We start from the raw sequence: 26,250 nt of genomic DNA, 5'->3' as shown, positions 1-26,250 counted from the left end.
GTGTGACCCCAAACTTACCACGAAACTCCTGATTTGTGATTCTCGTCCTGTCTTCTGGCAACACATGAAACTGTGAAAGAACGGTTTGGCAGTGAAAGGGAAATAAATCCTTTATAATGTAAAGCTTCATCTTAGTTTTTCAGGTGTGAATTTTACTGGATCACTGTATAAAATGGAGACATCTGCCACAGAACCATTTATTGGTTTGTGCTAAAGGCTCATTTTGGCCACTTGTTAGAATTAAGGTTGAAGGAGTCCTTCCTGGTAGTTATACTAGTCGTTAAACTACAGCAGTTCATAACTAGTCAGCTTGGTTTTAGGCATTGTTAGAGAAGTAAACATGGTCTCTGCTATTTCTCGTGTTTTGCCCGTGCTTTTATACGACTACGGTTATTATTGTTGGTGTCAGATTGTTTAGAACGGTGATGAATGCTGGTTGAAGGGACACTACTGTAAATTGTTGCCTAGAGCTTCATCAGACTCTAGAATTACTGATACTGTATGGGCTGTCCAATCAAAAATATAATTACCTATTTACTCTTAAGTAAAGGTCAAAACATATTTCTGAAAAATATATCTGTCTGCATTTCTGCCCCATGGAAAAACCATCATCGTCAAAAGATTTAGCCAGGGGCTAATTGGATTCTCACGGACCTCAATCCTCACTTTTTGGGATACTGCATATGGGTGGAGTATGTTCACTCCGGGCTGCCCACCACTTCTAAAGGAGAGAGGCTACATGAGGGGAAAAAGGAGGCCTTGATCTGATTAAGCGCTTCAAGATGTTCGCATGTTGGTTTAAAGCCGAGAGAAAGAGGGCCACTCGGGGCATTGCATTGTCACATCCTGTTGTTTGTACGGCTGTTCTTCCACTCCACATGCTTTGTGTGATGCTTACAGAAAGCATGCAGCTATACAATGGCTGCTGTCATCATGTGTCTAACAGCTGTAAATAAATCACTTCCTACATAGAGTAAAAAAACAAGTCTGAGTATTGGAATAGATGCCCTTAACAACTTGTGCTGAATCCAAAAAAGGCCCTTCATGGGAAGTGCAAAGGGAAGAACTCACTGTACAAATAGAAAAAATAGACTCCCTGGTTCCCAGAGGTTTTCTTCAGCATCTTAAACACATTATGAATATATTTACTAATTAAAGGTATCGACAGATGCCAAAGGGTTCTAGAATAGCATGCATTTCCACGACTCCACACAAACGCTCCCCTCTCTTTCTTAAAATAAAAACAAAGGGTTCTTTATACTTGTTTATCAAGATATTATTGCAACTGACCTGTGTTTAGATGATGCTCAACAGCATGAAGTGCTGAGACAAATGGCAAAGAAGAAGCCCAGGGTTATGTGAGGGCAGCTCTCTGAAAAGATGGTTTGATTGCACGGCTAAAATGTGGACAATCTGCATTTACCTTTTGCATCTTGTCCCATTCATTATGTATCACCAAAATGATGCATAATGAATGGAGCCATGAGAGTAGTAGCATAAACAGTAGCGGCCGTCACCCTACCACAATAGAACAATACATCATGCTACGCCTGTAGTAATAATCCTATGATGTACTAGTGTAGTATAATTTCACTATCATGTATTTCTTTTCTTTTGATATATTCTACTGACTTTCTGTATAGCACTACATAGCCTGTTATATTTATATGTATAATATATATCTCACCCACTTCTTTCGTTACACCTGTTCAACTGCTTATATGTGTGCTAATATCTAATGAACTTATCACATGACAGAAACTGGTGCGTTTAGGCGTGTAGACATAGTTAAGATGACCTGAAGTTGGAATCGGGTATCAAAGTGGAGACAAATGCGATTTAAATCAAACTGAATGTGGCATGGTTGTTGAGGTCAAGATTTTCCTGGTAATGAGAGTGGCCTAAAAGAAATCCATAGTGCAGCAGTTCTTTGGGTTAAAAAGCCTCGCAGGAGAATAGCCAGACTGCTTAGACTGAGAGGAAGGCAACAGCCACTCAAACAGCCACTCATTACAACCAAGGATACGCAGAAAAGTATCTCTGAATGTACAATATGTTGAACTTTTAAGTAAGTGGGCCATAGCAGCAGAAGACCGCAAGAAGAATTCCTGTGAGGAAAGGACGGGAATGTGGTGCAGGCTTGTGTGGGTTTGCCAAAATTGGATAAGAGAAAGCTTGAACATTGTTGCATGGTTAGTCAAGACTTTTGCTCTCGTTCAAATGGCAGCGTCACCATTTACTGTAAACAACATGACTGTATAACTCATTCTGCGTTGCATCAGTGGTTCCTAGTGGTGGGGAAATTGTATGGGGAGATATTTTTCTTGGTACACCTCAAATCATCTCAAACTGGTTTCTTGGACATGACATTGTGTTTATTGTACTCAAATGGCCTTCACAGTCACCAGAGCTAACTCCAGTAGCACCTCAGAAAGGTTGTGTAGCAGGAGATTCAAATCATGAATGTGCAGCAGATCTGCAGCAAATGTATAACGCCATCATGTCAACACGGCCATAATCTGTGAGGAAAGTTTCCAGCACCTTGTTAAATCTACGCCAAGAAGAATGAAGGAAGTTCTGAAGGCAAAAGGAGGGTGAAACCCAGTGCTAGATGGACCCTATGAACTATATTTCTGAGTCCATATCTATATATGTCTTTATTCATGAATTTATACTCATCATCTCTGGAATTGTTTTAATTAGATTTGTCATATAATATACTGTAATAATAAGTCAAGTTCAACAGGTTACTGTCATTGCTAATTTCCTTTTTTTTTCCATTTTATTTCCTTTTTTAAAATTCAGATCATTTTTAGGATATCAGTGCTCGCTTAAATTATTTTAACTGGGGTCCCAGTACAGGAAGTTTCTTCCTGCTTTGCTCACATTGACTTTGGAGAGCGCTTTGTTTATTTACGACTCTCTGCTCTTCTCCCGTTATGAAAGCAATTTGTTCAGCTGAACTTTGTGTAACCTGCATTAAATGATTGCAGCAAGGACAAAAGGTTGCTTAAAAAAAACTTCTGATCATCATCGTAATAATTAACCTGCTATTGCCTTCATCAAACCACAGCCTGCGATTCAAAGTCTACCATTAGTGTTCATGACAATACAATAAGTGATGGCTTAGCAACACTTGGACCTTTACAGTCTGACATTTACAGCAGTTTTATTAATGACCACTCAGATTACACGAGAACCAAAGATTGTGTTTCTCTGTTACTCAGAAACACTGTGCGGTTCGTTACCTCTGTGTTTGCTTTTGTATAAAGGTGTTGACCATTTTCTCTTGTTTTTTTCAATCGAGGGAACAGAAGCAGATCGATGCATTGAGACTGTTTCCCATCAGACCCTCTTGGAGTCACTAGGATTAATTGATTTGACTGTCACTTCCGTTTGGACCACCAAGACATTATGTTATCTAACTATGATAAAAGAGGCAGTGTTTACACATGTGTCATGTCAAAGTCTGAATTTCAAGGCAATAAGGATATTTTATGGGAAACGAATCTACTTTGCTCTCGATTTGTGAGGACACAGCGTTTCCTACTGAGTAGCGGGAAAATCCCCTGTTTAAAAATTTAATGATTAACTAAGATGACAACTCGGGATGAGCATTTGAATTTCTTTATTAGAACTCAGCATTAATACTCAGCAATAAGCTGGTGTGTTAAATTAGACATATGTGTGTCATAGAAAACCCAGGACAGCCAATTAAAAGCATTGAAAAACAGAAAGCTAGCTCACGTGCCCACATTTGATTGGACACAACAAAGAAAAGAAATCGTTTTTTGAATCGCTTCCAGATGTTCAGAACAGAAAAGAGCTCAAATAAACACACGGACCTGCCCAACGCAATCTCCTTGAAAACTGAAATGTTGAGGAAAAATATCCAAACACGACCAAGCCACTGTTTATCACCAGTCAAAATATTTTCCTCGACATCCTCCACATCTGTCCCCACCCATGTCTGCTGCGTGTGGCAGCTGTGTTGAAAAGATGTGCAGATTAAAGAGTCCATTAGAGCCTCAGTGACACTGTATCCTATATCACAGGGAAGTGTGGTGGAATTGCAGAGCAGAGGGTCCGTGTAATCTAAGTTGATGATATAAACAGTTTGAAATATCACAGCACCCAAAGAACTGCGCAGGACAAAAGACATCATTATGCATGTGGAAAGATTTCACCCACGGTCATTACTCGTGATACGAGGCCACTGAGATGCTGTATCGGAGCGCTCTGTAATTTCAGATTGGACTTGGCGCCATTTCTCTCCTCTTATTATCTCCAGGGTTTTGGCAACGAGCAGGTTTGTGCATACACTGTGTGCACTCAGAAACTCTTACTTATTCATTTCTGATTTACATTAATGGGTGATTGGATCGACCGCATCAGTAAACTGGTAAACACAGTGCACTCTAATATCTGCTCTGCAGGAATATTCATAGACTCTGTGTACAAAAGGTCACTGTAGCCTTCATTACACATTTTTTCTTTGTATAAACTCAGTTGTACGATTATGATCATTTTGTTTTTGTGGAGCCAAAAGTGACCATATTTGGACAAGATAATAGTGCACTAAATTATCAGTAGATGCTAGCAAGCGTGGTTATCATTGTACATCTGTAATATAAAACAGACAGATGGCTAGAAATAAGAACTAAGTGACAGAAGTAAAGTACTAGAAATAAAATACTACAACATGAAATTAGCCACGAAGACCAGAGATATTTTTGTATCCGAATGTAAATGTTTCTATTTTTACTCCAAAGTTGAGTATTGTAATACTATGGGAGACAATAGGTTAGCACTGGTGCCTCACAGCAAGAAGGTCCTGAGTTCACTTCCGCCATCAGGCTGGTTTTTCTGTGCTGAGTTTTTATGTTCTCCCCGTGTTTGTGTGGGTTGTCTCTGGGTACTCCTGCTTCCTCCCACAGTCCAAAGACATGCAGTTAGTGGGGTTAGGTTACCTGGTAACTAAATTGCCCATAAGTGTTGTTGTCTGTGTCTATGTGTTAGCCCTGTGACAGAATAGTGACCTGTCCAGGGTGCAACCTGCCTCTTGTCCTAAGACAGCTTGGATAGGCTTCAGCCCCCCTGCAACCCTGAAAAAGGATGGATGGGAGTCAATAGCCATTCTGCCTCAAGTGGCTATTTGAGGAACTGCATGATTTGGCACTTCCATGTTGGCTTTAGCTTTTAGCCCAATTCCTGAAAAATGAGGGCTGGTTGGTTTTTTGAGACTGGAAATAATGCTAATCAGCAGCAAACAACTCCTACTGCATCTTATTCTTTGTCAGTAGAAAACAGTCTTCTGTAACAATTCAGTTCCATTTGTCTGACACGCCCAAAGAGTGAGGGGCAGAGATAAAAAAAAAAGAAAAGAATAAACATCATTCATGTTTTTCATTGGCACATCGACCCAAATTGCCTCACAGTCAGATCCATCTACGTAAGGCCCGGCAGATGTTCTTGTGTACATGCGACATTTAAATCCAATTTCATTACATTTGATGGAGAATATGTCGAAGTTGTTTGTGGTGTTGTGGTGTTTTGAGCAGCCAGCCTTTGTTTAGTATCTGTCATCTCTTGGCCTTGCTGGCAAACATGAGAGCAGCGAGTGCCCGAGTGCTTGTTGTGCTTAGCTTGTTTTAGGAAATGCACCGTAGACTGGAGTTTAGTTATTACAGGGTTTAGATCAGTTGCATTCAGGACATATTTTTAAACCAATGCAGTATGTTCTTTTATCGCTTTCATGTATCTTGACCCTCGTTGGTGCCTTGATCTCTGAACAACAAATCCAAACATAGCATGTCTTTTTCGATCAAGCTTCGGGTAAATGAAGCTTCATGGCATCGTGACAGGGACGAGCTCTGCGCAGTGTCACTAAATCTCAGTTCTAGCCCAAACACACATGAAACTTATTAAGTGTTTTTAAAAAACATTTGTATTTATTTGATCCCACTTGTTTGTCTCTAAAAGCATTCGTCTTTGTTGCATCATATATGTAATAGACATTATTACCAAAAAAAAATGTTGGTTTTCTCTGAAGTATAATAACACATAATCACCGAAACCACATTATATGGACAAATTACAGCAGAAGTGCATTTCTTTCAGTCCTAAACAGTGGGTACCGCACGTCTGCTTCAGATCAATCCATCCTAATATCCTGGTGTGTGGCACCACTTAAACACTGAAGCACCATGTGAATTCCTGGCTCTGAATTCTATACTTGAGCCGAGAAGAAAAGAACGCAGTAGAAATAAGGACAAAGAAACTGGAGGAACTTGCCTTAGCCTAACTTATGTGTTGTCTTCCACTACGTAAAAAGCATGCTGAACATTTTGTCGACTGAGTGCCGTCTCCTGAGAGAAAGCATGAAAGTAAGTCAGAGCGACAGCAAGAGCAGGAGAGTGGGCACAGAGGAGAAATAGAGGGAGAGGAGGATGAAGGAGAAATAGGGCGACAAGTGTGTTGGCAAAGGCGAGAGGAGGAAGACATTTGCATGCACGGCTTTGCTTGGGCACATTAGAATTCAGTGACTAGTCATTCCCGACTATGTGTTCGCTGCGCTATAAATCATAGCACATGTTTACAGCACAGGAGCAAACTGACAGAGATGGTGTTGCTGATGCAGAGCACATCACGAGACCCCTCTGAGTGCTTCACATTCTCATTTTATGTGCAGAGATTGCAGTCTTAGCTGGATGTCTGTGCTGACGACAATCAGAAGAACATCTTGATAAAATTATTGGACTGTCTATTGACAATAGATTCTTATTTCCCAAGAACATCTTCCAGGAACTCGTTTAAATGATTTTACCTTTTACAGTTTCTGCGATATTGTCTGTCTGACTGCTTATAGCTACTTTGAGCTAATATCAAAATCATGTGTTTGAAAAAGAGAAACTTTCAGGTTAAAAGCAGATTCTAGGTGTTTTGGAAATTTTCTGGGATATGGTTTTCCAGAAGTCATAATGCTGCTCTAGATACAGAAGAATCTAAACATACATTCATCAAGTGAATTCTGAGGACATGAGAACACGGATTGCAGCACCACAACATCCCTTATCCCCTACCACTCGATGGGAACACAGTGAAACTCTGCAGTCTCTCCAAACTTGACAACAAACAGCCAGGCTGTCCTCAAGGGCTGCACAGAGGCGAAATAAAAGTTGCCAAACAGGCAGCTGTCAGGCCAGCATCCTCCAAAAAGGCTCCACTTCTGAGGTCTGCCCAAAACAGTGAGGCCTCATCAAAAAATATCTCACAGAGAGGACTGACTTGGACAGCTGACAATAACAATCATGGGTCACTTTCAGAGAGTGACGAGTTGCCGTCATTACCTCACCAGCAGTGAAGGTTCATCTTGGCTTCACATCTTCGTATGTGACAGTAGCAACTACACAAAAACAGATTTCATGTGTTACCATCAGACAGTCTCAAAAACAACAACAATAATTAATAATAGCAATAATACCAACCATCTATTCTCTGCTGTTTATCCTTATCAGGGTGGCAGGGGGGCTGGAGCCTATCCCAGCTACCATAGCAGCCATAGTAATAAACCATAATAATAACAATATGTTCCCATTACTTTAGTTGAGCTTTATGTCAAAGATAATATACTTAGGCATTAAATCATTTGTTTGTTTATTTATTTTTTTGTTTGTTTTCCACTCATTGATAGAGATGGGCTTATCACTGTAATCCGATTACTTTTTTTCAAGTAACGAGTAAGGTAAGTGATTACTATTGCAAAAACGGTAATTAGATTACCGTTACTTTCCCGTAGGAACGCTGCGTTACTGCGTTACTAAAACCGTGATTTTTTGTGAGAATGTCTCATGACAGCGAAGTTCGTGACAACAGCTGTGTGCAGATCAACAATGGATCATATATGGAGTGCAGAGAGAGTATGAGCGTGCAGCGTTTAAAGCGTGGAAGTACTGACCTTACTTTGAGTTTGATTCCATAAAAAGTGACAAAAACATTAGTGTCCGCTGTGCGTGGGAAGAAAACTTCTTTTTACAGCGAAAAAAACCCCTAAACTTCCAAACAAGCACCGAGTAGCTACGACGTAATGGGAAACTCACAGAGAAACTCGTGGATCCTTCCACTGACCGCGGCACACCTGCACCAGGGTAAACCTCCGCCTACCCAACTCCTGCTTTACAGGTGAAAATAGAGCAACAGGACCGCTGAGTCTTTGACTTTATTTATTTTCTGCTGTGTTTTACTTGCATCTATTTGAAAGACTGAGTGTAAACACAAAAATATTTTATTTTATGTGCTGGAATGTGTAGAAAATAGGTTTAAATGTTAAACTAATTTCTTCCAGTCAGAGAATGTTGCATATAATTACATTTTTGCTTGATGCATAAAGTTAAAAGATTAAAACTAATAAAACAAGTTTTAAAAAGAGACTTTTCCATTTGATTACATTTTGTATGATGGATTATGCAGAAAAAGTAGAATTGGGCTGAAAGATCTATCGCTCTATCACCTCTTCAGGTTGTAAATCGTGTTTTTAAAAAGTAACTAAGTAATTAATTACTTTTGAAAATAAGTAATCAGTAAAGTAACGGGATTACTTTTTGGGGGAAGTAATCAGTAATTAGTTACTGATTACTTTTTCAAGTAACTTGACCAACACTGCTCATTGACAAGGTGATTCCCAAAGAGCCATTACTTAAAAACTTGCATATGTTGATATTATGTGTAGCGTGTCCTTAAAAGAAATGAGGAAAATGCACAAGTGGTGGAAAAAAGAAGGCGTGTCAGGCCTAAAAAATGCACAGTTTGTAGATGAACAGTATCTGAAAGTCAAAAATCCACCAAAGAACAGAAGCTGAGAGATGTGTCGGGGCCTTCACTGAATCATCAGAAATGACTGCAATAAAAGGGTCGCTGTCAAGAAGGCATTCTTAAAGAACAGAAGCAAGAAAAAAAGGCTGAGGCACACCAAATTACACAAGAACTGCAGTGAAATCAGCTGCAATGAGTCTGATGGATTGATGAAATAAAATTTGAACTTTTTGGTTTAATTAGCTGTCAATATGTGCAGAGAAGTTAGGGAAAGTACAACAGTGAGTATAGCCATCTGTGAAACAGGGTGGAGGCTCTACCACAGTTTAAAGAAGAGTCTTGAATGTCCTCCAAGAAGCCCAGAGGACTATTTGTGAAGGCTAATTAAAGAAATTCTGAGAAAGCTTGCCAAGGAGAGTTCAGGCTGTGCTGAAAAATGAAGGTGGTCATACCAAACTTTTAAACTTGTTAGAATGATAAACACATTTTTTTAAAACTCAGTTTTTGCCTCACACACTATATTTTCATGTTTGTGCAAATTTTAATGAAAACATCATAGCACCTATTTCCCATAGCCTTGAAACATATACAAAATCAGGTGACTTGAGACTTTTTGCTCATGATTGTATTTTATAACCTCAGAAAGTCTACAAAGTGTCAACAAACACTTCAAATACACCAAATAAAGGAGGTTTGTGTGGAATTTTTTATTAGTTAAGAAACTTCAAGATCAACAATCCAAAGTCCACAATTTTAAATGCCCTAAGTTTTAAGTGCTTTGTATTTGTCATGGTTTTATGGGCTCCAGGGACATTAATAATGAGTAATTTCTGCACTTTTCCTTTTGCGAATTATGTCCAAATTTATTTGGGCATGGGTTTTTTTTTTTGTGCTGTTTAAGTAATTGGCCAGTGTCATATTCACGAACATGTTTCCTTTTTTCCTTCTGGTTGTTTGCATCCATGTTCCCTCATTCAAACGTCTCCCTAACTGCAGAAGAGCCGAGAGACTCGCGACCAACCACCATGTAATTCTATGTAAGTCTCAAGACATCAGAAAACACAGAATTCCTTGTCATCACCAAGACGTTTATTCAAAGTTTGGCCTCCTCTGCCGTGCATTTAGCAGATACAGAGAGCAGAGAGACTGCAGGCAGAAGAGACCTGAGCTGACGTTTGAAGGAATCTTCGACTCGGTTTTCTTCTTCAATCCTCTGCTGAACACATTAGCTCCGATCAGCTGTGGTTCTCATCAGAGGCACTCAGGCTGAGGATCAAATGTTACACTTGGGGAAAAAAACCCTGAAATAAACACACGCTCCTATAAACATACACACTGGTTTATATACATGTGCAACACATCTAGACACTCGCAGTGGAACAACACAACTACAGTCCTGGGATTCATAGCTCAGGTTGTTGCGACAGATTCAGCTGTGTCTTCAATAAAAAGATTATAAACATCCTCTCGTGATATGTTTATAGGATTTGGGTGACAGATTTCACTGGAAAATCTTTAAATGGTTAAAATGATTCTTTATTTTTCTTTTTTCATGCCATTAAAAAACAACAACAAAGATATAAGAGAAAAATGTCCTTGCATCAGATTTACCTGCACATTCCTCTCTATATGCAGTCCTGAGGCCAAAAGGTGCACTTTTATATAATATATCTAATCAAGTATTGTACATATTCAGGATACTAGACTCAAAGATGATAATATAATCAATAATCAGTAGTATGCATACATGCTCTGGCAGCATTCACAAACAAATACACATTTTAAAACCTACAACCCCAGTGTCGAGAAAATCCCCAAACATAAAAACGTTTGCATGTTTGACACCTTCAGAAAATTAAGTAATGTGCCCTTAAGGCTGGAATCCCATTAATAAGCTGCATGTGTTTGCACTCTGGTAGTTTTTTGTACCTTGCCAGATACTAGTGAAAATATCAGTAAAATAAGAACAACGAAACACAGCTAAGAAGAAAGGCAAACATGCATATTTTATATATTTTAATACTATATATTTATATATTTGGACTCTTACTGAGAATTCAAAGTTTTATCTGCTTCACACCTGCACATTTTAAATGAACCCAACATGCATCCAGATTTAAAAGGTTTGTTTTTAAAGTGTTCTTATTGGTTTAGGCCTCTGGTAAAGGCCTGGGAGCCTGAGGGTCCTGGGCAGTATCCTAGCTGTCCCTAGGACTGCTCTGTTCTGGACAGAGATCTCCGATGTTGTTCCTGGGATCTGCTGGAGCCCCGTGCCAAGCTTGGGAGTCACCGGACCTAGTGCACCTAGTGCTCCGATTACCACTGGGACCACTGTTACCTTCACCCTCCACATCTTCTCGAGCTCTTCTCTGAGACTTTGTTACTTCTGAAGCTTCTCATGCTCCTTCGTCCTGTTCTACAAACCATTTCTTCCTTTTTCTGTATAATTTTAAATATTCCTTATGGTGCTTTCGTTCACTTATTTGTTGAGACTTTGTTAAGGATCAGGGTCTATTAAACAGTTTTAAACCATGTCTGGTTGTTGAAGTATCCTAAGGACAATATCAAGAGACAATATTACAAGATTGCTCAAGCAGAAGATCATTTCTGTGCCATAGAAAGACATAAATGTTCATTTTTGCAGCTTTTAAAGATTAAACACGACCCACAGTTATATTGTTCAGTGGAGTCGGTCCAGTACCAGCCATTATCGAGGCAGAGGTTAGGAATAACGAAGGTTTCAGTGATTTTCTCTGGAGTGGAGATGTTGATTCATCCGTGGAAAGACCTTGCTGCGGGTAATTTCATTATGCAGATGAGAAGGAGCGCCTCTGTGCCTGTGCTGAAAAGAACACGGGCGGCGTGCTGCTGGCAGCACACGTACGGCCTGGCACGGTAATCTGTATACCATCGCCACCGCAGTGATCTCCTGATCAGTTGCAGTTGTCCACTTTCCTTGGGTTGAGTTAACAGGAAAAATGGCATCCACAAAAAAGCCACAGCATTCCTCTGACAATGCCTATGTCTGTATAGCATAAACAGATGGAAGATCTTGGCTAAGCTCAGCCTGGGCTTAACTTTATTCGAGGATCTATTGTTTTTCTTTTTCCTTTTTTGAAAGCTAGAGCAGGCTGCTGCTGTTCTGGCATCTGCTCCTGTGGAGAATTTGGTTCCTAAACAAGAAGAAAGGGAAGTTACCAAAGCCACCGTTGCTAATGATAAGAAAAATTCAAGAAGACATTTAATATTATACATTTCACAGTGTTACAATAAACCATGGGAATGGTTCATTTTCTCCATCATTCTCTGGTTTTCTGTTCTTGTAGACAGTTTTTATTGTTCTCCTTCCTTTATGTCTTTGGGCCATAAAAATCCCCTCTCCTTTTCCATGTTGGCTTTAAACCATTTCTGTTGTTGTGGCAGATGTTTTTATGCTTAAAGTCTATCAAATGTTAACAATGCAAACATATTCTTGCCAGCTTTTACATCATTAGCAGAGACGACTTGTAATATGCATGCACATTTTTTAAAATCAGTTATTCTTCTATAGCTTGTTTTAATTTTCACATAGAAAATCACATGAATCTTTCTCAGAAAGATTTCTGGCTTTAAGGAAAAAAAAATCCCTTCTTCGCCAGAGATCAAGACTTTCCTTCTCTACTTAAACTTGAGAGAAAAAGAGAAGAGCAGCACGCCTGACACTGCAGGAGGCATCGCGGTTCAAAGGAAGATGCAGAGTATGTGGATGGATTCCTAAGTTGGTTGTGGATACTTGTTGAGAAAAAGGTAGTGCAGATCTTCAAAAAACAGTTAAAGAACCTGAGGTTATGTACCTCTGATTTGGGCAAGTTTGTCCTAAAGATAATAGAAAGTGCTTTCTTCTCTGCTCACAATTTAATTGCTTTTTAAATTGGATCTGTTTCTGTCTATGTACCAGCGCCCCACGAAAATGTGTTGGAGAGAGAATCTATGTGAGAGAACTGTTATCGCCATATTTAGAAGCAGTTCAGTCTAATCTTCCTGACATCACACGAGCAGGTGCCTTAAATCTCCCAAAACCAGTGCTCAATACGACACCATCCACTGGAGAAAGTCCATCAAACTCCCTTCTCCTCAGTTTGAGTCAGAGTTAATGAGCCTGTCGTGTGGACAGACTTGCAAACTCTCCAGTGAAAAAGAGAACAACAAATTATATTAATTGAAATGCCACTCCTCTTCATTTGATGGACACCTTCCTTTTTTTTTACCTCCACTCAGCATTATGTTTCCACTGATGCTTCCACCATCAGCTCTCAAGCGAAAAGTAATTTGCTCAAGATAGTTTACTGCTGAGTAAGCAGTGTCGAGATGATATTCGGAGCTCGTATCTCGAACTAATGATGTCATGTTGTCCCTGATTGCTAAAAAGCTGAGGTCTGATATCCTGCAGACAAAAGTGGGAGAACGCACGAGGAATAAAAGAAAGTTCACATTCCTAACCCTGGTCAAGATAACATTTATTACATTCTGCTGATATTAAATGTTTTCTTATTTGATATTGTGCAGAATGCATATTCCTCCAAACCGTCCACAAAGTGGATTAAGCTGCTTGGCTTCATGCAAAGCCATACTTCAGAAAGCCTGCATTTAGTGTCACTTTCTGCTTTAACATGCTCACGTTTGCATCATTATTTTCATTCCATGCACGGGCGATTTGCGGCTCAGATGTGCCGTTGAACCTACTATTAGTCGTGTCCTTGTAATTTCTTTTACCGTCCAGGATCCGTACAGGGAGGTCTTCTTCTGTCACATACATCGGGCAACACTCCCGTTCCCTCCACCCTGCCAGGACACTCTTCTTTCTCTCATTCACCCCCAGACGCACATGTTTTAACTTTGGTGAAACATTTATATGTGTGACGCTGAGAACTAACCATCATATATATATATATATATATATATATATATATATATATATATATCAATCAAGTGAGTTATGTTCATAATGATATATTATGAATTTTATTTAAGGATCCAGTGATCAGAGGTGTGGTAAGTAATCTATGCGCTTTGAACCTGAAAATAAATGTATTTATGGACCTGATGAAAATAAATAAATAAAAAGGAGCATGAATAATCAGTCAACAGAGACTCTAAGCCAAAAAACAGAAAAACTTTGATCAGACTAATTAATTCCTGAAATGTATTACATCACAGTGTCCTGCTGCTGTCCTGTGAAAGGCTACATTGAAATGCTGCCCTGACAGATGGGGCTTGCCTATTGAAACAACCTTGAATCAACAGCAGTCGCCAGACTACTGACTTTGTCTGCAACACTTTTGCAATTATTCTTTTCTTCTCTTCTTTCTTTGCCGCTGGTCTAATACCTCCTTGTGTTGTGCAATATACTCTCAAAGGAAGTCCAAGAATCATGTTGACGGTCGTGATGATCATTTTAATTTCGAAATGCAATGTATTGTTTTTGGAAATGTAGAAACACGCTGGCCATGTAAAACTGATAATAAAAGACTAAGTCTGGGAGAGTTTAATAATTACCAGACACTGAATTTACTCATCATGAAAAAGAACACCCAGCTTTGTTTTGCTTGTTCACTTCTAAAGTGGCAATTTTGTGCAATCACGGGAAAATCATCGGAAATGTTCGGTATTTAGCTAAGGACAATGCATTCAGTTGTATATTAGAGGCTGAAATAATTTACCTTGTTTAGTCTTCTCACAGATATTCTTGGCCTAAGGGCCCTCTAGTGGTCCCTTTGGGCCCAGCTTTACAACTTTTCCGACCCTTGTTGAGGAGAAAGAAGTTCCTGAAAACACACTGTCGCGACTCATTGTTCAGGGTGGTAAACATATAATCTGCTCTTCACATCAAAAGCAGGAAAAGATTTTCCCGTCATCATTTATCTAAGAAAGTCAGTCTTTTAGGTCAAAGTGATCTCTGCTCTCACACCATCTTGTCATTGGACTGACATAAATTACAATAATGTAGCTTTTAATAAGTAACTGTTACCTTTTCTGTCATAAGAATCGTCATCAAGGCAAGCGCACGGGATGTGTGTGTCTGCTTCAGCTGCTGCTCCCTGTATGTCTACATGTGCAGCAAACTGAAGCCACATTTAAAGTAGAGGGAAATATTTCTTACAGCCAAGCAAGCCTGTGTTTCTTTAATTATTAATTCTCCTACGTAAGCAATAATAGCTGTAGCCAGCAAATATATTATATGTTATTGTCTTTTGTAGATATTAGATGAGCGCCACAGATTACAGTGACAGGTTTTATGAAATTTAATATGATATTCGTTCATGAAGCATACCCTCGAACTCCACTCTAAGGACCACCTTGACATTATGGACTACTCTTAGCGGTATTAAGTGACCCCTACCAGCGGTTCTCAGCCCCACCTAGTGTGATTTATCCCCTTTCTAGAGGAGGGGAGGTGCGCATGCGCTCGGGTTCTCTCAAACCACATGTGTTAGGAGCATAGCTGCGTCAAGTTTGCAGAAATGCGAAGGTTTGGAGCGGAAGGAAAGTAGATTAATCGTCCATATTAAATCTTAAGGTTTGACAGAAATGAAGTTATATTAGAAAACTAAATATTAATTATTAAAAGAGTAGGCTATATATAAAAATCCTATATGGGGGAGCTCACTGAATAATATAAAGCTTTGTTAAAATGAACCTCATGTGTGGTCAAAAAGCAGTTATGTGTCTTTTACGCCTTGTTTTATCTGCTCATCTACATCCTCACACTACATCGCAGGACTTTCATTAAATAAGGCTACCGTGTTCTTTTGTCAACCTTTAGATGCACTTGGACACCTGTTTTTGTTCGCGCTGCTCACTGGAAAGTTTATTTTGAAAGTCTACTCGGATGTTGGACAATTCCAGACTGTCTGACTTGACCTCTGTCTCAATCGCGACGTTTAGCCAGCAGCGGCCGCTGAGCATCAGAGGCTGATCCTCCTCTGTGTCAGGGAGGCGTGCTGCGTGTGTTGTCACAGATCCACGAAACGCTGCTCGTGTTTTATTTCCTGCCCAACTCTCAGCGGGATAAAAAGCTCTCGGGCTCAGACCCAACATGGGTTAGAAAGAAAGCCACCTATGGATTATCCACTTTGCGCACTTCAGCGAGGATGATGGGGGGGAGAGAATGGACTTGTTTTCGCAGAGACATCCTGACAAAGACGGGGACTGAGAGGGACTAGAAACCGGGACTCGCTGCTTCTCTGTGTCTCGCTTTGCATCTTTTTAATTTTCTTTATTTTTTCTCATTTCCCAGTTTGTTTAGTTTAGTTTTTGTTAGTATTTCCCCGCGCGCGTGCGAGGCAGAAATGTTTGCAGAATTGCTGTGCGGCGCCGTGGCTCTGGTCCTGTATGTCAACACTCTGGGCGCCGATTTCTGCTACGATGACAGGTACTTGAGTGAATGAATGACATCCAAACGCACGGTGCTGTATCCACTAGCAGGAAACCTCATCAGTTCTGTAGAGAAGCGATGATTTACAACTTGGAGGAAGGAGGCATTTCATTGCGTCAGCATCAAAACAGAGCGTTGTGTCTATCACTACAAACAGTCCGCTTGAAGGCAGGTATCACGTATCGGTAGTTTGTGCTCTGAGGAGAAGCTGAGTGATGGAAATGTCCCACTGCTTTGAAAGTCACTGTCAGAGTCCACAGTCCAGACACGTGCTTGTTTGTGACATGTGTGGCAGCTGCCTTGAAAGATAATTCCTTTGGGCTAATATTTCAACATTCCCGTGTTACAGCTGATCTGTCTTGGATCACAGCTTGTTGTTTTTCCGTAAGTTGAAAAGTGTAGTCAGGCAGCGCGCCCGTACGCCTCAGAAATAACTTCTTCAAAGTCTCAAGGTCTTGAGATGTGCTGGGGAATCAATTGATCCCAACAGGAAAAAAAACGTGCCTCATATCTCTGCAGCAGTTCCACACATGCACGAGTGTGCAGAGCGTTTTCTTATTCATTTACTTAAAAGAGGCAACGTTGTAACCCATTTCATTGGTTTGTGGGCTCAGTCGCTGTTATGCAGGGAAATGCATTACTCATAGCTGGCCTTTTGATATTTGATGGCTGAATGGTTGTCAGTGCCTCCGGCTCCTTACTCTCCATCCATTGCCTTGATGTAGGTCAGCTGCATGCACATTTTATGCTCCTATCACTGTATCAACATCCTATCAATATTACTACAGCCAGTATTCATAGTTGTCAGTCTGGGATGCTTTTTCTCTGAACAGAATATTGTGCAGTGCTGTGCATTTATTATATGTGTCTTAAAGAGTAAAGCACGCACAGAGAATACAGCTTAGTGTACAAACACTGAACGTGGTGTATTTCCTGCACATCTCTGCTCACTGCTCTGGATATAGAACATTTCCTGCTGAGTACATCCCCCCTGGTCTTTTTCTTTCTTTCTTTTTTTGCTGAAAGTGTGACACTTTTTCTTTTACAGTTGTGTGTTGCTGTGCGTTTTGCACTTGGTGCTTAGGTCGGGTGATTCACACACTTACATGATAGGAAGGTGGAGAGGTGAGAGCCGGCTGTTGGATAGCCCCTCCAAGTTTGAATGTAATACAGACGCCAAACCTTGATAATTCTATGAGGAGATGTTAACATAATTGTAAAATAATTATTTATTACCGCAGGAGTTTGGCTCCAAATTTTTTCTGGCTTTTTTGGTGAAACAGATGAGTGACCGAATTCGCCCATCCCAGCCGGGGTTTTGCTCTGACGTACAGTATTCTGTCTCTGACATCTTGTTCTATTGCAGGCTATCTGTCACATCCAGCGTTATCTGTTTTTAACACCGTGTGTTCCAGGCTTGCAATTAGCAGCCGTCTCCTGTCCCCCCCCTGGGCTCCACCGAGAGCGAGGAGGGAGGAGAGAGGAAGGGTGTGTGCGGCGGTGCTGTATCATTTTAAGTACAACAGTCCTGGGCATACAAACTGATCTGACTTGCTAATGCTGGGTTAGGTTTGAAAAAAGATGATGTCTTTATGCTGTCATTATGGAAAATACTAAATTTGTAATGGCAATAAATCAGACTTCGAGCTTGCCATTACTAAACACCCTGCAGCCTTTAGAGTGGATTTATTTAAACTGTGACACTAATTTATGCATCATTCAGATATTGTTTTTCATAAACTAAAAGGACACCAGAGTTACAGAATATAACGACGGCATACCCCAAAATAAAGATTTATAGCTTCGATTGAACTTTTTATGGTAAACAGCTGAGGAGAAAAAAATAAATATAGCTGTTTTTCACAAGGCGGCATTGATTCCTGTCGGTGAAAAGATAGATTGTGTTTCTCCTTTGCTGCTGGCTGTGAAACTAATGCCCAGACTTAAATCAGTTTGTGATTTAAAATCAAAATTCAAGATTGCAGTGTGCATAAAATGCCTGGGAGGCACAAAGATGCCATAGAAGAGACACCTGAGGATTCATAGTCGCTTTGTAGCAGTGCTTTTTTTGTTTTCTTCAAATTCATTCTTCTCATGGTATCAGGAGTGCCTCGGTCACATGCGTCTTATCATATGTGTGTTCAGTGGTTACACATTAATAACTTTATGCCTGGTAACCAAGGCGGTAACCAAGGAAGTTCACATTTAAAAGGAGAGGGGAAAATTTTGTTTACACATGTTTAATTATTTTTGTCCAGAGTCTAAATAAAATAATTCCATGCAAGTCAGTTTTCTGACCCTGCAGCCGGTAATGCCCCTCATTTGATACGAATGACAGCGTGGAGAAGCGACCTGCTCGCCACGGCCAAATTCCCGCGGGGAGGGGGCTTTTCCTTTCCCTCCCTGGGACACAGTCATCATTAGCACATACACAGCTTTGACACCTGTACTGGAAAATGGGAATCATACGTCATGTAGTTCATATCAGCACTGCTGCAATCTACAGTTAGGGCTGAGCGAAGGAATGGGAGAGCTCAGATAAACGTCAGACGAGAAATACTGGTGCAATATTCTGTAAGCCGTGTGCACCAGGAACTCGCGTGATAATGAAAAGACCTCCGTGGTTTGATTGCAGGATTCTTTTATTCGGTTATAAAAACCTGTTGAGCGCAGGTTAATCAAGGTGACGGTGTTTTTAATGAAGCTTAAAAAGCTGCCAACTTCTCCATTTAGTAGCTGTAAACACTGGACTGTTTTTAAGATATATTTCACCCCCCAAACACACACACACACTGGCTTTATGGATTATTGTTCACTGTCAGGAGTTTGATGGATGTGATGAACTGCACCCACCTCATTTTTCCAGCCTCGTGTTATGGTGTACAATTTGACTGTGTGAGGATGTGTGAAGGTTGTGGGTCACGCTGAAGGACGCAGCCTCCCTGGGCATGGCCAGTGATTTATAATGGTCAGACAGTTGGTAACGGCGAGTCATCGTACAGCTCCACGCACTGAAAGTTTTATTAGAGAAGTTGGGATTGAGGGCAGAACCAAAAGCTGCTTTGCTGAGGCAGTTTATGTGAGGTTTGGGTGGTGACTCATGTTGACACCACCCAAATGTTATAGTAAATATGGTGAAGGAAAAAGAAACTATTAAATATTTGTTTTTAGTTCAGATTAATTCAAGTTTTCTTCAAGTTTAACTTCAGAGACGTGTAGACAACCTTAATCTGGCCTCTGAGGTGGAGACCAGAATACTTTGACCTACCTGCCCCAGTATAGGCTTGTCCATAGCTGTCTCTTCTTTGGCACAGTGTCACTGCAGTGATCTTGAACCCTACTCTCATAGCCTATACTGTAGGATTGCTGCTTAGCATTGTGGTTATCTTGAGGGCCCAAGGGCGGCAACCCAGCAGCCTGAATATCTCTTCTTTTTTTCCCAGTCAGGGTTTCTTAGCCTGCGCCCTGTAATTATCGTCCTGCCTGCAGAGAGGGACTCACGACATGGTTTCGTAGATGTAGCTACGCTGCTGTTTCTCTCTGCATCTTTTTTCCCCTCCGTCTCTCTTCCTTTCAGCTACCCCCCCAAAAACCTTTAGGCCCCCGGCTTCTATCATCCAGCGTCTCCAGATGGTCTCGTTCGGTAAGCAGTTTAGGGTTTTTCTCCCATCACCAGTTTCAGGGGGAGCATTTGAAGTGGATTCAAATGTAGGTTGTTTGTTGCTTGTAGTTGCCAGGATGGAGACATCAGAGTTCATGCTGACAGTCAGTGAAGATAGACAAAATAATATAATGCATTAAAACTCATGTATTTAGTTTTTCAAAGGGGCCATAATCACTGTTTAGAATAGATCGAATCTGTGTAATGCAACCAAAATGACAAACGTGCACATAATTATCACCTGACTCTGTGATACACAGAGCTTTCCAGCATTTTTCAACTCATCATTTATGTTACGGCCTTCAGATTAGCTGCTTTGATTCATTCTCACCGCTCTTATATGGTTTTCCATCACAACAGATTCATATTCCTCGATTGCTTTTCCCAGCACCAAGTATCAGACTGAAAAAGTGAGGCAGAAATAATATTGGAGTCAGGTTTCCTCTATTCCCGAACAATTCAGTTGAAGAAAATTAAAGCTCTTCTGTGTAAATGTGAAGAACTCTTTAATCTGTTAGTTTTAGGTTGCAGTGCTGTTCTGTTAAATTCAGTTAAATAAAACTTTACATATTAAGTCTTTTTAACTTAATGTCCTTTAACGGGAAAGAGTTCTCCACTCAGCCAGGGCTTTTCTAACATGTGGTAAACATTTACACGTGTTAGAAAGCATTAAAATAGACCCAAAAAATCATAGGTCTGTTTTTACCAAAGCTGTGATCTTTTCCTAAAACTAACCTAATCCTAACCCAGCAGTCATAGATGCAAACAAACATGAACCCCAATCTCCTGGGTCAAAGTCCTTCACATTTGACTTGAAAGACTCTGTGATCTTGAAATTTTATGGACATTAACATATGTAATGATTCTTATCTTCAAAGTTATCGCAAATATATTAGAACAAAAATTTAAAAAAGGTATATTGCAAATTTAAATCAAGTTAAGAATGCAAAGAATTCGTTTTAAAAAAGCACAGATGAAAGAGCTGTAATGGTTTTCTTCAGTGCGACTCTGTTGTCAACGGTAAGAACCTTGGGTCCTGCATTTCCTTCCTTCGACTGCCAGACTGTATAATCTGCTGGCAGGATAGGAAGGAGACATGTGGGAGGTATCCTACTCACTCCTGGTGGCTCCACACTTTCTCTAATAAATATTCTAGCAGGAATGTTTCTGATTATCAGTTACAGATTTTTAGCTCCAGTGTGAGTCTGTTGACATTCCACGTGTGAGCGCTGCCAGTGTGCGGTGAATGTGACAACTTTTTGAAATCTTCATTACAGTATCTCTCAGATTTCCCTTCAAATGTACCAGAAAGAGAAAAGGAAGAAAGAAGATTCTTCTTTTAAAACATGACTCCTTTACACCAGCGCGGAAAGATCGGCTCACTTTCAACCACAGAAAGATTGGATCTCAATTTTCCCAAGTTCTCGTTTTCCAACAGATAGCCAGTGAGGGTAGAAATTGTTATTTTCTCTCTCACCACAATTGCAAGATAAGCTAGCCTGGCAGAAATTCGTTTGTTTCTAAAAATACCATTAATGAGGGGTTCTGATATGTTTCTTTTCTTTCCAACAAAACCCCACAGAATTGCTCGAAGCATGCGTCTTGGATGGAGTGAGTTCATATTCAGGGTAATAGGAATCAGCTGAGTAGAAACGATGCTACTCTCACTCCTACACACTGTCATTGGGCCCAGAATATGGCCACGCTGCATCTTTGTTACTGCACCGAAACTCCTGAAGTTCATTTAAAAAATGTTGGCTCTTATGTTGCATTCACTGTGGTGAGGACAGAAAGGGGGTAATAAGACAGAAAGACCTGCATATCTGTAAACATGCAATGGAGACTAAACTTGAGAAAGCGTTTCATTGGTGGATGTCCTAACATGTAAAAATGCACACAAAGAATATTCTGGTGGTTGAACCAGTAAAAAACATTCAGCAAACGGTCGTGTGGTTGTGGCACGGCAGGACCTGCTGATGCACTGAATGCTTCAGCCACAACTTCCTGTACAGCGTTTGCGGTCTGAGGAAGTTTGGGATTTTTTGGAAACTTTTTTTTCCCCACAATGCTTTGTGTGACTTCTTGTAAACCACTAACTGTTAATTAAATACAAAGCAGATTTCAGCAAGACGGATTAAGAATCAATTTGAATTTAATGCTGTGAAATTTGGTTTTCGTATTCATGGTCTTTAGAGGATAAATTCTCAATTTTGCCAAGACTTGTGTATTCTCCCCGTACCTGCACGGGCGCTCTCTTGGTACTCTGCCTTCCTCCCACAGTCCAAAGATGTGCATGTTAGGTTAATTGTTTATCCTAAATTGGTCACGGGTGTGAATGAGAGCATGAAAGGTTTTCTGTCTCTCGCTGACAGACTGGTGACCTGTCCAGGGTGGACCCTGCCAGCTGGGATAAACTCCAGCCCAGCATTTAGTTCATAGCATTGTTGTTCTGTGAGTATAGCCTCAGAAAACAATGACAACAAAGTGGCCTTGAATTTCTCTTACAACTATTAAAATATCCAGTAGAGCAGGGCGATATGACCAAAAATATTTATCACGATATACATTTGAAAATTGGCGATAACGATATAACTGACGATATAATTGATACGAAATACTTTACAACTCCACAACTTTATTAGTGCAAAAAAAACCCCATCAATGTATTTTCACTTAAACAAGCAAATTCCTCGCTGACAGTTTAACCAAAGGGCATTTCCAGTGGAAACTGGCCGACATATCCTCAGCATAACCATGTATAATATCCACAAAACCTAAAAAGAGGTTATACACACACAATACGGTAATATTATGTTGAAGCACAGTGCGTATCACTCCGCGAGGTGCCTGCCTACGACAGCCGTAATGCTCCGACAATCCATCAAGCGGTGCGGCTTCGTAGCTTAGCAAAGTCGTACTAAAACATTTGACAGATTTTCGAGCGCCGTGCACATAAAATCGTTTCGAGGTCAGTAAACACAACCAGAGTTCATACATAAGGCACACGGGATTATAAGGGGCACTGTCGACTTTCAGAAAAATCAAAGGATTGATTTTAAGTGTGCCGTATTTTCCAAACAACACGGTAATAACGACGGCCCGCTAGCATGCTCTACCAAAAATAGTGCTTTGTTGTGTATCTGACGCACGAAAGCCAAACCAGTTCCACACCACTGAAGCTGCAGCATTTTTACAAACCAATTCTGGTTCATCCGTTTCATTCAACGATCCTCTTTCGCTCTTCTCATTCTGTGTCGCCGTCATGTGTGTATGAAAACAAAGGCACTGCGCATGTGCGGCAAGTTTATCGCCGCTCGTCATCCACGCCTCCCGCTGAACGCGTAGCGCTACTTTGAAGTTTGTTTTTCGCGCTACTTGTACGGCACTATTGCCTGGCGGATGGACATGTGACCAACATACCACTCTTCAACCCCGATACTGTGTGTCTGATCACATGCCCTTCCGCCAGGCAACGTAGTGCCGTACAACAGCGGAACAAACAAAACAAATCGTCTTACGATATGACAAAAATCATGCACAATCCATAGAAAAGCCGCACCTGACTAAAAGCCGCAGGGTTCAAAGCTTGTGCAAAAAGTATCGGCTTATAGCCCGACAATTACAGTAAATGCACTTAAAAAAGCTGCTTGTTTAAGTGGAAATACATTGATGTTTTGGGGGGGGGGTTTGCACTAATAAAGTTGTGGAGGTGTAAAGTATTTTGTCTCGTGTCAATTATATCACCAGTTATATCGTTATTAGGGCTGAACGATTATGGAAAATAATCTAATTGTGATTTTTTGCCCCAATATTGCGATTGCGATATGCGATTATTTTTTAAGGTCTTTGTCTTCTGTATTATTAAACAAAGGCAAGCAATACATCATATAGTATGGCCAATACTATATTACATTAATTTTAAACTGTTCTTTCCTGGAAGACAGACCTCTGTTATGATGACATGAGGTGATGCATGAATTGATGACTGACATTTTTATTTAACTTCTTCAATCACAACAGTATATTTGAACATCTGAGCATAAAGTGCTGACAAGGAACCCTGGTGTAAACATTAAAATGAAAGTCAGTACAATGTGCAGATTGCAGAAATATACATAAAAAAAATCAGTGGCTTTACCACACTCAGTTTTTCGACATCTGTGAACTACTAGACAGTCATTCAATTAAAAAATAATATTAAATAAATAAAACTAATAAATAAAAAATACACACATCTTACTGATCTCTGCAGTCAGTAACATTACACATAAAGTGCAAACATAATAGCAATTGTATAAACACACACACAAACACGCCTTTAAAGTTTAAAGGCGTGAAATTGGACGGTCTAGTTCTGATTAGCGTCACCGCTGTCTCGGTGGAGTTTAATAAACTCGGCCGTCTGCTTCTTGCTATCTAAAATATAACCAGACACTGGTGTAAATTCTCGACTGTCTCATACGTCTGTTTAATAAGTTTTCTGTTTGACGTTTAGTCAGCTGTGTGAAAACCAAGGAGGAACCCACCCGGGGGATTAATAAAGTTTTATTTTATCTAATCTAATAACTTTAATCTCAGCCAAACCGATTTACTCACGAACAAACAAAACACTGAAAAAAGCCCAACAATAACATTTTTAGGTTGTCTAAGTGACTTATATATTACGTTTAACCCGAGCAGCGAAACTCCGCGGTGATCTGAAAATGATGTGCCGGGAGTTGTGCCGTTCTCGGCCGCATCAGTAACCCTCGAGCTCCCGGCTAGCTATCGAGCTGGTGGGTAGCAGACGCCTCTGAAAACGTCGAAGCACTTTTGCAAATATGGGATATCTTGATAAACCGAGCAGATATTTGATGTTTACACAACTACTTTCTCGCCTGAAAATATGTTAAAAGTTTATTTTGTGACCCAGAAAGATTAGTATGAGTAATTTTAAAACTTAGTAGCGGCCGCCATTGCTGGAAACTGGAGTTTGGCTGGGCCGCGCTATGAATTCTGGGATATGGTAGTAATTTGGACAGCCTTCGGCGCGTCGCTGTGACGTAATCGGTCTACAAATGCGGCCTCAGGAGGATGCAGCCCATGAATTTGGACATGTCCAGAGTATAATCGCAGCCTTTGCGGTTAGAAAATTGCACTTGATCATGTCGCGATATTATCGCAAATGCGATATATCGTTCAGCCCTAATCGTTATCGCAAATTTTCAAATGTATATCATGATAAATATTTTTGGTCATATCGCCCTGCTCTAATTGTTACTAAATCTGATTAGGTTGTGCACACCAACAAGGCTGTAATGCTAAACCAGGTTTTTTTAAACCTAATATGTAATCCATCTTACACAGGGAGCATGCTCCTTCCTCGCTTCTGGACACACACAGGTCCAGATGGTGTCTAGACGTTGGAGAAACACGATACATACATGAGTCTTAAATACCTCTAATAGTTGATATGCTCCTAATCAAATGGCACGCTGTGATATCTGCATGCTAAAATGAAGGGAATACATTGTCTCATTGTAAGATTGAAGCTGATAATGAATATATAGCATGCCCACGAGTCCTTGAAAGCCACCTCTGTGCTCTCACCAGGCCAGATCGAGATACTTTATAGCTACTTTAAAATAATCAGGCTCTGAAGCAGGGTAATCACCCAACTGCCATGCAGTGGGATAAAAAATGGTCCATATGTAGCTGTCGGGTGTGCTGCCTGGTGGTGGATTGAGGCATTAGAGATCAGTTTTTACAATACAACACAAGATGATGACCATAGTCCACTTTGAGTATTCTCATTGTCTCGGCTGGCTGTTTAATTAAAGTTGACAGACTGTCTTGCTTAATAGATCTTGCACGCACAGTGTACTGCAGACAGAACCACACACACACACACACACACACACACACACTAATTGCCTTAAACAATGTGTAATACCAGTCTAAATCCCACCCACGGTCAGTTTTGTGTGGCAGACATTCACGACCACAGTTCAGTGATGTGAGAAAGGCATTAACGCTGCCAAGAATCAGCGCATCGATTGGTAAAGGGCAGCTATAGGTTTTGCTGCCGTCGTTGTAAATATGTCTCAGATGATTAAACTCTGTTGGGCTAAGTTGGCAATGGGTCTAGACAAGGGTTTGGATTTCCAGGGCTAATGCTGGCTGATGGCTCTTAAGCCACGGCCACTCTCAGGCTCTTGGCTCTCTTCATATTAATGGGATTAACAGCACTATGGATGAGGGCGTGTAAGCAGAGAACCCCGAGCTATTAGAAACAAAAACTTCCCTGTCCCCCATATCCAACAGGGATGCTATAGTTTGGCCTTTTCATCAATGAAGAGGAAAAGGCTTCTTTTCACTGTGCCTC

At 40.5% G+C, this 26,250-nt stretch overlaps 1 protein-coding gene across 1 annotated transcript in view; it reads left to right on the top strand.

The window, feature by feature from the left end:
* The first annotated feature begins 15,749 nt into the window (after positions 1-15,749).
* The window catches only part of tmtc2b (transmembrane O-mannosyltransferase targeting cadherins 2b), an 83,865-nt gene continuing 73,364 nt past the window's right edge, over positions 15,750-26,250 (top strand). The window contains exon 1 of the mRNA XM_004568261.2: positions 15,750-16,222. Coding sequence (XP_004568318.2) covers positions 16,140-16,222 — 83 coding nt within the window. The 5' untranslated portion in view covers positions 15,750-16,139. The remainder of the gene's footprint in view (positions 16,223-26,250) is intronic.

The sequence above is a fragment of the Maylandia zebra genome, linkage group LG7 (genome assembly GCF_041146795.1).
Source record: "Maylandia zebra isolate NMK-2024a linkage group LG7, Mzebra_GT3a, whole genome shotgun sequence".
NCBI lineage: Eukaryota > Metazoa > Chordata > Actinopteri > Cichliformes > Cichlidae > Maylandia > Maylandia zebra.
This window is presented reverse-complemented; position numbering and strand designations above follow the sequence as displayed.